Source organism: Scyliorhinus torazame, chromosome 15 (genome assembly GCF_047496885.1).
Source record: "Scyliorhinus torazame isolate Kashiwa2021f chromosome 15, sScyTor2.1, whole genome shotgun sequence".
NCBI classification, from domain to species: Eukaryota; Metazoa; Chordata; class Chondrichthyes; order Carcharhiniformes; family Scyliorhinidae; genus Scyliorhinus; species Scyliorhinus torazame.
Genome location: NC_092721.1, coordinates 91,007,137 through 91,020,323, shown reverse-complemented (window position 1 = coordinate 91,020,323; position 13,187 = coordinate 91,007,137). Strand labels below are relative to the sequence as shown.

The 13,187-nt window shown below is 48.0% G+C and overlaps 1 protein-coding gene across 4 annotated transcripts in view; it reads left to right on the top strand.

The window, feature by feature from the left end:
• The window catches only part of LOC140391683 (ferroxidase HEPHL1-like), a 190,649-nt gene that overhangs the window by 117,243 nt on the left and 60,219 nt on the right, over window positions 1–13,187 (top strand). For all 4 annotated transcript variants that reach the window (XM_072476424.1, XM_072476423.1, XM_072476422.1 and 1 more), the window contains one exon: window positions 9,670–9,809. In XM_072476424.1, the coding sequence (XP_072332525.1) occupies window positions 9,670–9,809 (140 nt within the window). The remainder of the gene's footprint in view (window positions 1–9,669; window positions 9,810–13,187) is intronic.

Sequence of the window (13,187 nt, the reverse complement as noted above, 5' to 3'; positions counted from 1 at the left end):
TCTCATTAGAGGCCTCTCCTGGGATCTACCGGCTGCATCGCGTCCCATCCCGATTCCGGCGGGACACAGCCGGTAGATCATGCACATGATCAAAACTTCCATTATTCACACACGATACAATGTTGGAAAGCATTGCTGCACAATGGAATATGAACCTTCACACTTGCTTGTGTTAAACCTCCTGCCTACATCTCTTCATTAGGTTTCAGGTTCACAGACACTGAGTCTGAGGGATCATTGTGTTAGAGTGTCTAATTATTCGGACATTAGGAATTGTAAATTCTACAATTGATCTTGTATTTTTTTAAAATAAATTCATAATACCCAATTCATTTTTTCCAATTAAGAGGCAAATTAGCGTGGCCAATCCACCTAGCCTGCACATCTTTGGGTTGTGGGGGCGAAACTCATGCAAACACTGGGAGAATGTGCAAACTCCACACGGACAGTGACCCAGAGCCGGGATCGAACCTGGGACCTCGGCACCATGAGGCAGCTGTGCTAACCACTGTACCGCCGTGCTGCCCGTGATTTTATGTTTTGAATGTCTTCTCAATACCGGGTTCTCCAGCTGCACATATTTACATTTTCATGACATTTCACACACACGAATGCTTGTCTGTACAAAAATTGCAAATGTCCTCTGACCCCCAGACTCCACCTTGGGTCAAGGTAAATAGTCCATATTCAATGCTATTCTTTTCTTTTAAAGAAGTAAAATGACCGTCAACTTCATGGGATCACAGGCATATGCCATGAGCATGACACACTACTCAGCAAAACGGTCTTCAAGCTTTGAGGCAGTATGCCATGTAATGGGCACTTGTACTGGACAGTCTGGCTCTGCCGGGTCCAATGAAGGATATGAGTGGATTGCTGGATCGGGTTTGAGAGGTGGGGGGGGCTGCTAAATGGTTAAAACATGGTAACATCACAGGGAACGGGAGGGGTGCCTCTGGGCACGGGGATCCCCTAAAGAGGTAACCACCCCTTGTCCAACAGCTACCTACGCACCGATAGCTGAAGGGTGTTGGCCTCCCTCTGCCACAAATAAGATAGTGTATGGGGGAGGGGGAAGAAGGAATGGCCACTTAAGTGTCTCAATAGGCCCAAGGGAACATGAAATGAAATAAATCGCTTATTGTCACAAATAGGCTTCAAATGAAGTTACTGTGGAAAAACTCCTAGTCGCCACATTCTGGCACCTGTTCAGGGAGGCTGGTACGGGAATTGAACCGTGCTGCTGGCCTGCCGTGGTCTGCTTTCAAAGCCAGCCATAATAAGCCTTGTCCCCAGTAAAATGGGTAACAGGTCAAGCGCTTTCCACTTGCTGCATTTTGTGAACCCCATGCCTTCAAACTCGTCAGCTGAAACTGCAAATTGCTCCCCATTATCTTTTTTCTGCCAATACTTATTGGTACCTCCCTCAGTTTACTTAACCTAACAATAAATGCAAAATCAAATCCAAATTTATCAAGTGAATCACTCATTGTATAAATGAAATGGAACTAATAACCCTTTTGCATTTTCGTTTTAAAAATAATTTCCAATTAAGGGCCAATCCACCTACCCTGCATATCTTTGTGTTGTGGGGGTGAGTCCCACGCAGACATGGGGAGAATGTGCAAACACCACACAGACAGTGACCCAGGGCCGGGATCGAAGCCAGGTCCTCAGCACGGCGAGGCAGCAGTGCTAACCACTGTGTCATCGTGCTGCTCTGCTGACAGGCAACTTTCCTGGGACTGATTGAGTGGCAATGGTTTGGATAGGTTGCTGCTCCAGTGAACCATTGCCATTCTCCCTGCCTCACAATCCTAGTGATCTGGAGAACAGATTGCTGCATTGTTGTGGGACCCTCGATGCTCCTTTCACAACAGTGGTATCTGGATCCATGATGGCAGCAGTCTTACCCTCCAGTACAGCAGCCTGAGCTGTGCAGAAACCAGACCTAGATTGCTTAGAAACAGAAGCTGTGTATACTGCAACGAAAGTTGGGACACAGTTATCAGACGCTCGTTGACAGTGGGTTCTGATTTTAAACTTAATAGTTGGGGAAAGGGTTCAGTTGCATGGAAATTTTAAAAATCTAAATGATTTGATATGAGACAACAACAGGTTAAAGATGAAGCTAAACATTACCAGATAATGAAAGGGAGGAACAGAGCATGTTTATGTCATATTAGACCAGCGAATCGTACAATATAGGAAAAACTAATAAAAGACAAACTTAAAGGGGGCGACTCTCCCAAATGGAGCCCAAGTGTTTACGCCGTCGCGTTTCACGACGGCGCGAACCGGGCCAGGGTACGACCGATTATGTCCCCCACAGGGGGCCAGCCCTGCGCTGGAGCGGTTCACGCCGCTCCAGCCTCCCTTCCCGGTGCCAAATGGGTGCCACGCCAACCTACGCATGCGCGGGGGACTTCTTCCGCGCCCCAGCCCCGACTCAACATGGCGTCGGTGTTCAGGGGCCGGCCGCGCAGGAAAGTCGACCTGGGGGGGGGGGGGGGGAGAGGCCGGCCCGCCAATCGGTGGGCCCCAATCGCGGGCCAGATCCCATCGGAGGCCCACCCCCCCCCCGAACGTTCCCGCCGGCAGCGACCAGGGGTGAACAGCGCCGGCGGGCCTCTGTCGTGGCCGCTCGGCCCATCCGGGCCTATTCCAGCGGCCGGCGCAGCGCCAACTGCACCGGCGCAAATGGCGGCGATTCTCCGCACTACGGAGAATCGTGCACCAGCGTCGAGGCGTCGTGGCGCAGTTGCAGCGATTCTGCAGCCTTGCGCGGGGTTCGGAGAATTGCCCCTCAAAGGCTTTGGGCACGATCTTCCCAAAAGGGAACAAAATCCCCGAGAAACTCGCTTTGAATAAAAGACCTGAATGGGGAATGCGCAGCCGAGGCCGCACATAGTTTTTTACAATGGGGGAACTCCACTTGCAGGAACTCCTCGTTGTAGCGAGAGATCGGAACGCCACTTTTAAATGAGTCCACAAAAGAATCTCCAACCTCTCTTCCACCACCCCCGCAACACCCACACCGGGCAACCCCGGCCCAATCGCATGCACGCAAAAATGCCAGTGTGGTAGCTTGGCAGTGTCCCTCCCAGCTGGCAGTGCCAACTGACCACCTTGGCCGTGCCAAGCCCAAAGGCCATGCAGCTGGGGGCCTCCGATTCCCACGAGTGCCGCTCCACCTGGTCCCTGTTTGTGGGGACCCATACTAAATGGCACTTGCCCAAGGTCCCTGAGATGAAGGGATTGATTCCCAAAGCCTCAGTTACCTCGGGAAACTGCAAATTAGAGTGAGACTTACTGCCTCGCTCTAATATGCAGATTTGCTAAAAAGTGTGGAGGGGATTCACCTTGCAAAGTCTCACGAGATTGTGTTGAATCTCGTGAGGCGTTGCGAGCCGGGTAGGTCCTGGGAGCAGGGTCTCCCAGCTTTCAAAGTCCATGCTGCGCTGCAGTGGGCTGCTTTTCGGACGCAGTGTTGCCGGAGAATCACGCTCTTTGTATCTGGACGCACGTAGCTTCTGAATAAAATTAATGAGTTAACAGTGCAAATAGAGACAACTGGGTATGATTTGGTGGCGATTGCTGAGACATGGTTACAAGGAGACCTGGGGCGTCATTCTCCGACCCCCCGCCGGGTCAGAGAATGGCTGTTGGCCGCCGTGAATCCCGCCCCCGCCGAAGTCTCCGGTACCGGAGATTGGGCGGGGGCGGGAATCGGGCCGCGCCGGTTGGCGGGATCCCCCGCTCAATTCTCCGGCCCGGATGGGCCGAAGTCCCGCCCACAAATTGCCTGTCCCTCCGGCGTAAATCAAAGCTGGTATTTACTGGCGGGACCAGGCGGCGTGGGCGGGCTCCGGAGTCCTGGGGGGTGCGCGGGGCGATCTGACCCCGGGGGTGCCCCCACGGTGGCCTGGCCCGCGATCGGGGCCCACCGATCCGCGGGCGGGCCTGTGCCATGGGGGCACTCTTTCCCTTCCGCCTCCGCCACGGTCTCCACCATGGCGGAGGAGGAAGTGACTCTCCCCACTGCGCATGCGCGGGAAACTGTCGGCGGCCGCTGATGCTCCCGCGCATGCGCCGCATTTCCGCGCCAGCTGGCGGGGCAACAAACGCCATTTCCGCCAGCTGGCGGGGCAACAAACGCCATTTCCACCAGCTGGCGGGGCGGAAATCCCTCCGGCGTCGGCCTAGCCCCTCAATGTTGGGGCTCGGCCCCCAAAGATGCGGAGCATTCCGCACCTTTGTGCCGGCGCGATGCCCGTCTGATTGGCGCCGCTTTTGGCGCCAGTCGGCGGACATCGCACCGTTGGGGGAGAATTTCGCCCCTGGTCTTGGCATTAAATATCCAAGGGTACTCAAGTGTTTTGGAAGGATAGACAGAAAGGCATTGGAGGCAGTGCAGCTTTGTTGGTAAAGGAAGGGATCAGTGCTGTAGTCGGAAATCATATTGACACTGTAGATCAAGACGCAGTATCAATCTGGATGGAAATAAGAAATAGCCAGGGAAAGAAGTCCCTGCTGGCAATAATCAATTGGTCCCCTAATAGTAGTTCCACATTAGGACACCGTATAATCCAGGAAATATTGGGGGCTTGTAAGAAAGGTACGACAATAATCATGGGTCATATCAATATGCATATGGACTGAGTTAATCAAATTGGCGAGGGTAGCCTCGAGATAGAGTTCAGAGTATACTTCTTGGAACAATATGTTATCAACTAACCAGGGAACAGGCTGTTTTGGTTTAGTATTGTGTAATGAGACGGGATTAATTAATGATTTTTAGTAATGGATCCTCTTGGGAAGAGTGACCATTGCATGCTTGAATTTCTATTTTTTTCTTTTTATAAATTTAGAGTACCCAATTCATTTTTTCAATTAAGGGGCAATTTAGCGTGTTCAATCCACCTACCTTGCACATCTTTGGGGTGTGGGGGCGAAGCCCACGCAAACACGGGGAGAATGTGCAAACTCCACACGGACAGTGATCCAGAGCCGGGATCGAACCTGGGACCTCGGCGTCGTGAGACTGCAGTGCTACTACTGCGCCACCGTGCTGCCCTGCATGCTTGAATTTCAATTCGGGTTGAGAGAAATAAACTTCAGTCTCACACTCGCGTTCTACCTTGGTGTTAAACCAAGGTAATTACAAAGGCATGAGGATCGATTTGGCCTTAGTGGACAGGGCAGAAAGACTAAAAGGTAGGACAGTTGATGAACAGTGGCAGATATTTCAGGAGATATTCAATTCCACTCAACTGAAATAAAATCCAGAGATGAAAAATGATTGTCAGTAGGGGAAACTGCATCCATGGGTAAGCAAAGAGGTTAAAGATAACATAATGGCACAAAATAAGGCATAGCATATTGCAAAGGTTAGTGGTAGGCTGAAGGATTGGGAAACCTTTTTTAAAAACTACTAAAAGTGCAAAAGAAATAGCACAGATAAATTATGAAAGAAATCTAGCGCAAAATATAAAAATGGAAAGCAAAAGATTCTAGAAGTCTATGAAAAGGAAGAGTAGCTAAAATCAACTCTAGTCCATTCAAATACAGAAATAGCAGAGGCATTAAATCAATACTTTGTCTCTGTTTTCACGGTGGAGGACTAAAACCATCCAAATAGTAGCAGATAATGCAGAGGTTGTTAAAAAGGAGGAACTTCATCAGCAATAGGGAAAAAGTACTGTGCAAACTATTGGAATTGAAGACGGACAAGTCCCCGGGGCCTGATGGCCTACATCCTAGGGTCTGAGAGGAAGTGGCAGTGGAGATAGTGAATCCATTGGTTGCAATATTCAAAAATTTCCTGGATGTGAGAAAGGCTCCAGTGGATTGGATAAAAGGCTATTCAAAAAGGGAGAGAAGCAGAAAGTAGGCAACTATAGACCAGTTAGTTTGAAGTTGTTGTGAAACTCTGGAATCCATTAATAAGGAAGTATTACGGGACATTTGGAAATTCAAAACTCAATCCACTGGAGTCAGCATGGTTTTATGAAGGGTAAATCATTTTTGATTAAATTGTAGGAGTTCTTTAAAGATGTAACAAGCAAAGGGGATAATGGGGCGGGGGGGGGGGGGGGGGAGGTTCATGTAGATGTGGCATTTGATAAGGTGCTGCACAAAAGGTTAATACACAAGGTAAGATCCCATGGGGTTGTGTGTAATATATTAGCTTGGATAGAGGATTGACTGACCAACAGAAAACGGAGTGGGGATAAATGGGTCTTTTTCTGGTTGGCAAGATGTAACTAGTGGTGTGGCACATGGTTCAGTCCCCAGGCCCCAACTATTTACCATCGATATTAATGACTTGGATGCAGGGATAGAACATACTATAGCTAAATATGCAGACAACACTAAAGTAGGTGGGAAAGCAAGTTGCAATGAGGAAATTTACAAATGGATATGGACAGGTTAGATGAGTGGGCCAAAATTTGACAGATGGAATTTAACGTTGTTAACTGTGAAGTTATCTATTTTGGTCAGAGGAATTATAACAGGCAACCTATTGTCTAAATAGAGAGAAACATCAAAGTTCTTCAGTGCAGAGGACTCTGGGTGTCCTTGTGCATGAATCACAGAAAGTTAGTATGCAGTTGCAGCAAGTAATAAGGAAGGCAAATGGAATTTTGACATTCAGTGCCAATGGAATAGAGTATAAAAGTAGGGAGGTGCTGTCTAGGGCATTGGTGAGACCGCATCTGGAGTACTGTGCACGGTTTTGGCACCCTTACTTGATGTAATGATGTAAATGCATTAAAGGCAGTTCCGAGAAGGTTCACTAGATTGATTTCAGGGATGAAGAACTTGTCTTATGAAGAATGATTGAGCAGTTTAAGCCTGACCTCGCTGGAGTTTAGAAGAATGGGGAGGGGGGGGGGCGGGGGGTGGGAGATCTAATTGAGGTATATAAGATGCTAAAGGGGATTGACAGGTTCATCGTCGAGTGAATATTTCCCTTTACTGGACATTCTAGAACAAAAGGCCATAGTTTTAGGCTAAGGAGTGGGAGATTTAAGACAAAAGTGAGGAGGAATTACTTCAAAGGGTCATGAATCTGTGGAAGTCTCTACCCCAGAGTTTAGTGGATGCCAGAACACTAAACGCATTTAAGGAGCAGATAGGTTTTTAATTAGTAGTTGAAGGGTTATGAGGAGTGGATAGGAAGTTGGAGATGAGGCCGAGGTAAGATCAGCCATAATCGTACTGAATGGCGATGCAGGCTCGAGGAGCTGAATAACCTACTCCTTCTAGTTCTTATGTTCTTCTGTTTACATTTGTTTTCGGGGGTTATTTATTTGAATTCCTTTTAGGGATTTTGACTGACAGAATGGTTTTGCCTATTCCAAATCAAGAATAAGCTGTCAATCATTTCATATCAGCTAGGAATTCCTTTTTAAATATTCTTTCATGTAATGTGGGTATTGTTGGCTAGGCCAGCATTTGTTGCCCGTCCATAACTTCCCTTGAAACGGTGGTGGTGAGCAACCTTCTTGAACCACTGCAGTCCATTTTGATCCCATGACAGTGAAGGGACGGTGGGATAGTTCCTAAGGATGTTGTGTCCCTTGGAGCGAAACTTGCAGGTCTTTATCGGCTGCTCTTGTCCTTCCAGGTGGTAGAGGTCACATTGCTGTCGAAGGACTCTTGGTGTGTTGCTGCATTGCATCTTGTAGGTGGTGCATGCACACTGCTGCCACTGTTGATGGTGGAGGGTCTGAAGTGTGGCTGGGGTGCCAATTGAGTGAGCTGCTTTGTCCCCGATGGTGCCAAGCTTCATCAGTGTTGTTGGAGCTACACTCATTCAGGCAAGTGTAGAGTATTCAATCACACTTCTAACTTGTGCCTTCTAGATAGTGGACAGACTTTGGGGAGCCAGGAGATGAGTTACTCACCTCAGAATTCCCAGCGCCTGACGTGCTCTTGTAGGCATCATATTTAAATGGTTGGTCCAGTTCAGTTTCTGGTCAATGGTAACCTTCAGGATGTTGCTAGTGGGGCATTCAGCAATGGTAATGCAACTGAATGTTAAGGGTATATAGTCAGATTATCTCTTGTTGAGATGGTAATTTGTGTTGCATGAATGTTACTTGCCTCTCATCAGACCAAGTCTGAATGTTGTCCAGGTTTTTCTGCATATTAGCACAGACTGCTTTATTATTTGAGGAGTTGCAAATGTTGCTGAAGGGTTTTGTCTTTTATTCATCAGAACAAAGGCAAGAATGCTAAATTTCAAATGACTGCAGTAATTTATACTATAGGAGAGAAGGAGACCCGATTGGTTTGGAAGTTGACCATGATTGGCTGAGGAATTTCCATGAAGAAAGCAACCAAGGATTCCCTAAGCTTCTGGATATTTCAAAAAATCTGCGAGGCTTGAACATATTACTTTTGTTTGCAGAGAACAGGGTCGGGATTCTCCGACCCACCCGCCGGGTCGGAAAATCGCCGGGGGCTGACGTGAAACCCGCCCCTGGCGGTTGCTGAATTCTCCGGCACCGGATATTTGGCGGGGGTGGGAATCGCGCCGCGCCGGTCGGCGGGCCCCCCCACCCCCCCGGCGATTCTCCGGCCCGTGATGGGCCGAAGTCCCGCTGCTGGAATGCCTGTCCCGCCGGCGAGAATCAAACCACCTCTTTTACCGGCAGGACAAGGCGGCGCGGGCAGGCTCCGGGGTCCTGGGGGAGGGGGCGCGGGGCGATCTGGCCCCGGGGGATGCCCCCATGGTGGCCTGGCCCACGATTGCGGCCCACCGAACCGCGGGCGGGCCTGTGCCATGGGGGCACTCTTTTCCTTCCGCCTTCGCCATGGTCTCCACTATGGCGGAGGCGGAAGAGACCCCCTCCACTGCGCATGCGCGGGGATGCCTTGACGGCCGCTGACGCTCCTGCGCATGTTCCGCACGGCAAAGGCCTTTCCCGCCAGCTGACGGGGCGGAAATCAGTCCGGCGCGGGCCTAGCCCCTCAAGGTGAGGGCTCGGCCCCTCAAGATGCGGAGAATTCCGCACCTTTGGGGCGGCACGATGCCTACTGATTCACGCCGTTTTTGGCACCGGTCAGCGGACATCGCACCGATTACGGAGAATCCCGCCCCAGGTGTTTGAATGTATGAATCAGCACTTTTCTCTTGTGATAAATCGTTATGATCTTTTGAAATTTGGCATTCTTGATGGACGCAAGAACAGTAACATGCCTCTCCTTTCAGCAATATTTGAGTTCTGTACTGAACATGTATAATCATCAGTAAACATCCCCACTTCTGACATTATGATGGAACAAAGCTCTTTGCTGAAGAAGCTGAAAGTGGTAGGTGGTGATGATGGAGTTGGGGTTGTGCTTGAGATGTGGACTTAAACTTTGTTCCCGCACTTTCATACAGTGTTTCCAATAATGTCATCCTTAACATATAACTGAACTGTATCCAGAGATCTCTGCATTTGTAGATATTTCTTGGTGGCGTAGAACAGTTTTCTGACTCCTACAAAGTTGTAATATTTCTGAAAGATGTTGACTGAACACTATTCTAAATACAGTTTTTATGAAATAACTTGAAAATGAATTTTTAGCTGTCATAAATAAACCGTGCCGTAGATGAAATTTTGAACCTACCAAAGAAACAATTGCTAATTGTCAACTTTTGTGTTTTTCCAGTTATGGCCATGTATTCGTTGGGACAGGGCAAGGTAAAATCGGGTCAAAGTACAAAAAGGTTGTTTACAGGGAGTTTACCGATGGAACTTTTACCATGCAGAAAATAAGACTACCAGAAGAACAGCACTTGGAAATACTTGGTAATTAATAAAAAGCTATTTCACACATATTAACTGCACTAGATATGGCATTGGGCAGTGTTTGAATGACAATCCAGAGGAGCTTTCTCATAATCATTAATCTGGATAATTTTCTCAAAATGAAAATATGTTTTTGGAGGCTTAATACTTCCTATTTAATAAATATAATAGTAAATGTAAATATCGCCACAGTCCCAGAGGACCATAGGCTGCTGTTGCTAACTTTTGGTTGGCTCTTAATTTGGTTCTCTTTAATCACGTTTGCTCAAGAGTCACCAGGTATCTTTCGACACTGCCACAAGGTTCAGAACCGAATACTGATCAATGACTCAATATACCAGTTAGTAAGTTCAAAAGCAATGCTCATTTATTTACACACAGTCAAATCTACTCGTGCATAAACTCTACAGACTAAACTACCGCTATTACTAAAGCCTATACTTAGCTTCGGGCGCCCACTCAGTCAGAGGAACAATGGCCGTTGTTCGGTTCTGTGGCTGCTGGGTTGAGCTGTTTACAGGGTAGCAACTAGGAGCATCTATCTCGTAGCATGCGTTGACTTGGGACTTACATGGTCTGATGCAGCTGCTAGGCAGGTCTCTCTCTTCAGTGAGAGCCAAAGCCAAAGGAGGGCGGTTCTCCCTTGGGGGATACCTTTTATACTAAAAAGGGCTTTGCGTGCTTTTGGGCGGGCCTTGAACTTGGCCTCAACTAATTGGGTCTTTCCCAATCATCTGTATCGATTTTCCTCCAATAGAGGGGTGGTTCCCTGATCGCTGGGCCTGTCTTGGTGACTGTCATTCTGCTTTGTCTTAGATTCTTCTGGCGCCGGGGAGTCTGCCTTAACATTGTGTATCTAAATGTTTCCCTTTTGTCCCCGGAGATAGCTCATTAGTATGTAGATTGTTTGGTAGTTTCTGTCCTGTCTGAGAGTTTAAGGTTCTAACGTGTGTCACCACTTCCGAATTCCCATAATTAGCATTCCTTTAGTACATGTCCTGAAGCAACTCCGCATAATACAGTCCTCTCAACCATGGGTCACCAAGTCAATGGGCATTCAGCTATCAAGCAGCTGAAAAGCCAATTCATACATGGATGCACTCAGGTCAGTAAGACAGAAGCTTAGTGAGGCAGCCTGAACGAAAAAGAAAACATTCTTCAATGGTTTGCACTTGGACGTCTCAAGAGAGATCAGCATCCGGGGAAATCAATTTCTCCCGTCGTCAACTCTATAAATGCACAATGCAGAGGCATCATCTTGCTACTGGCCCTTCACACATTAGGACGCAGAGACCTGTAACCTATATCTTACCCAAAGCTGCGAGAATTGTTTGCACTGTTCTCATAGAGCGTGCCTCACCAGGACAATAGTTTGACACTCCGAACCATGCAATTGTCAGAAGCCTGATAGGGAGAAACATGGCCCACACAGTATTGACGCAGCCATAATGACAACTTCCCTTCATTCACCCGGCTGAGGATTAAGGAGATGTGCAAAAGCATCGCTTGCAGAGCATGCCAGTCCCTGACATGGTTCAACTCACAAAGACCAATCCTTTCTGAGGCTGATCCTTTCTGTATACCTTAAGTCAATGAATACAATGTCATAGATGAATTCTATATTAAGTTGTGTGCTGTGCCTTCACACAAGGAGCATGTGAAGCATCCGTCCAGGAGCAACCGTCCAGGAGCAATGGAAGATCCTCACCGGGTAAGGAGATGGTTTAATCAAGATCAGCCCAGATCTCTGACATCATACACTCTAATCCCCCTGCAGATATTTGCATTTTCCCAATTGATCCTTTCTTTCCTAGTTCAGTGTCATGAATTGGGAGATTAGGAACGAAGCCGGAATGACGTTCTGCCTTAACCGTGGAGAAAATGACGAGCCGCAAAGAGGCATGGAAGCCTATTGTGTTTACCATTTGATACTTTTGCCAAGTACTCACTTTGGTAAAGTAAATACTACTGCAAAGTTCACACTGGAGAAGCAATTACCCCATTGGTCGCGGCAAATAATTGTGCAATCCATAAATAATAGACAGCGTGACAGCAACGGGGTAATCATTAACCTCGATGAGCAATTCTCCTGAGCCCAAATGATCTGTCTGAGATTTAAGGGTTACAGTGTATTGGCCAGCCATTTGATGTGTCTTTGTTGATGTTGCGGATATGGAAATAAAAGCTTTGATTTTATTTTATTTTATTTAGCTGCACAGTGTGGAGAGATTGAATGAAAATTAATATCACTGAAGATCTAAATGGGAGCTCATTGGTGGGGGTACATTTTTGACCTTTATATGAACTCAGGACTTGGAATCTTTGAGACTTGGGGAAGGATTAATACAAATAAATTTAGAGTAGTGATAAGTATATCCCGTGAGCAACCACAACTAGGTGCAGCCCCAACATCTGCAGCAGAGGTGGAGACAGTCTGCTGACTGCGATGTCCTGTTGTCTGAGATGACGTTGACAGACATCCTCTGGTAGCCCAAACCTTGAGGGCCCCAGCCTGCTAAGTGTCTGCTGCTCTGGGGCAGGTGAACCCTCATTGGCCTGACTTGCTGGAGTTGATGGGGGTCACCGGCAGGGGGAAATTAGAGTGGCAGTACACCCTTGGAGAGCCCTGTTTGATGTCCCGGTGTGCCTGGCTGGTGCTTTTCCTTTCTTTGGATACCTGATGGCCCCCTCTGACTCATTGAGGAGAAGGGCATCTGGGGGGAGGTCTTGCTTGGCCACTGCTGGAATGCACACATGACCAGAGCGATGGTGTACAGGTCCCAACGCAAATCCAGCAGAAGCTGGATTTGGGTCTCCAAGGAGGCTGCCACTCTTCTCATGAAGACTTTGTTGTGCTTGCATGCTGGAGTTTGGAGTGGATAGTGGTTTCACTTACCCTGGTAGAGCACATCAGGTAATTCATCCTTTTCTGACACTGCAGACTGGTCCTTTTATTTTTGCCACTGGTGCTAGCCTCTCTGGTGACCTGCTCCCAGGCCAGCGTGGTAAGGTGGGCGAACCTCTTGCTCCCATCATGAAGAAAAAGGACATCCTACCTTTCCTGAACAGCCTGGAGGAGGATCCACAGAGTGCTGAAAGTTTGGCACTCAGCATCATAGATTCCTGTTAAATAGAATACATGCCTGTCTAGATGTCAATTAAATCTGGTGCCAGGACCTTTGACCCCATGAACTAATGGCAAGGTAGGCGAATCTGCCTGCCCTGTCACAGGATTCACCAAGCTCTTCGAAGATATATAACTGATAAGCTGCAAAGCGGAGGATTGTACGTATTCAGCTGTCCCTCCATCCAGCGTAAGTCACACCGACCTTCATGCCTGCCACCATACTTAAGTCTCCAGAATGGAAAATTGCGCCA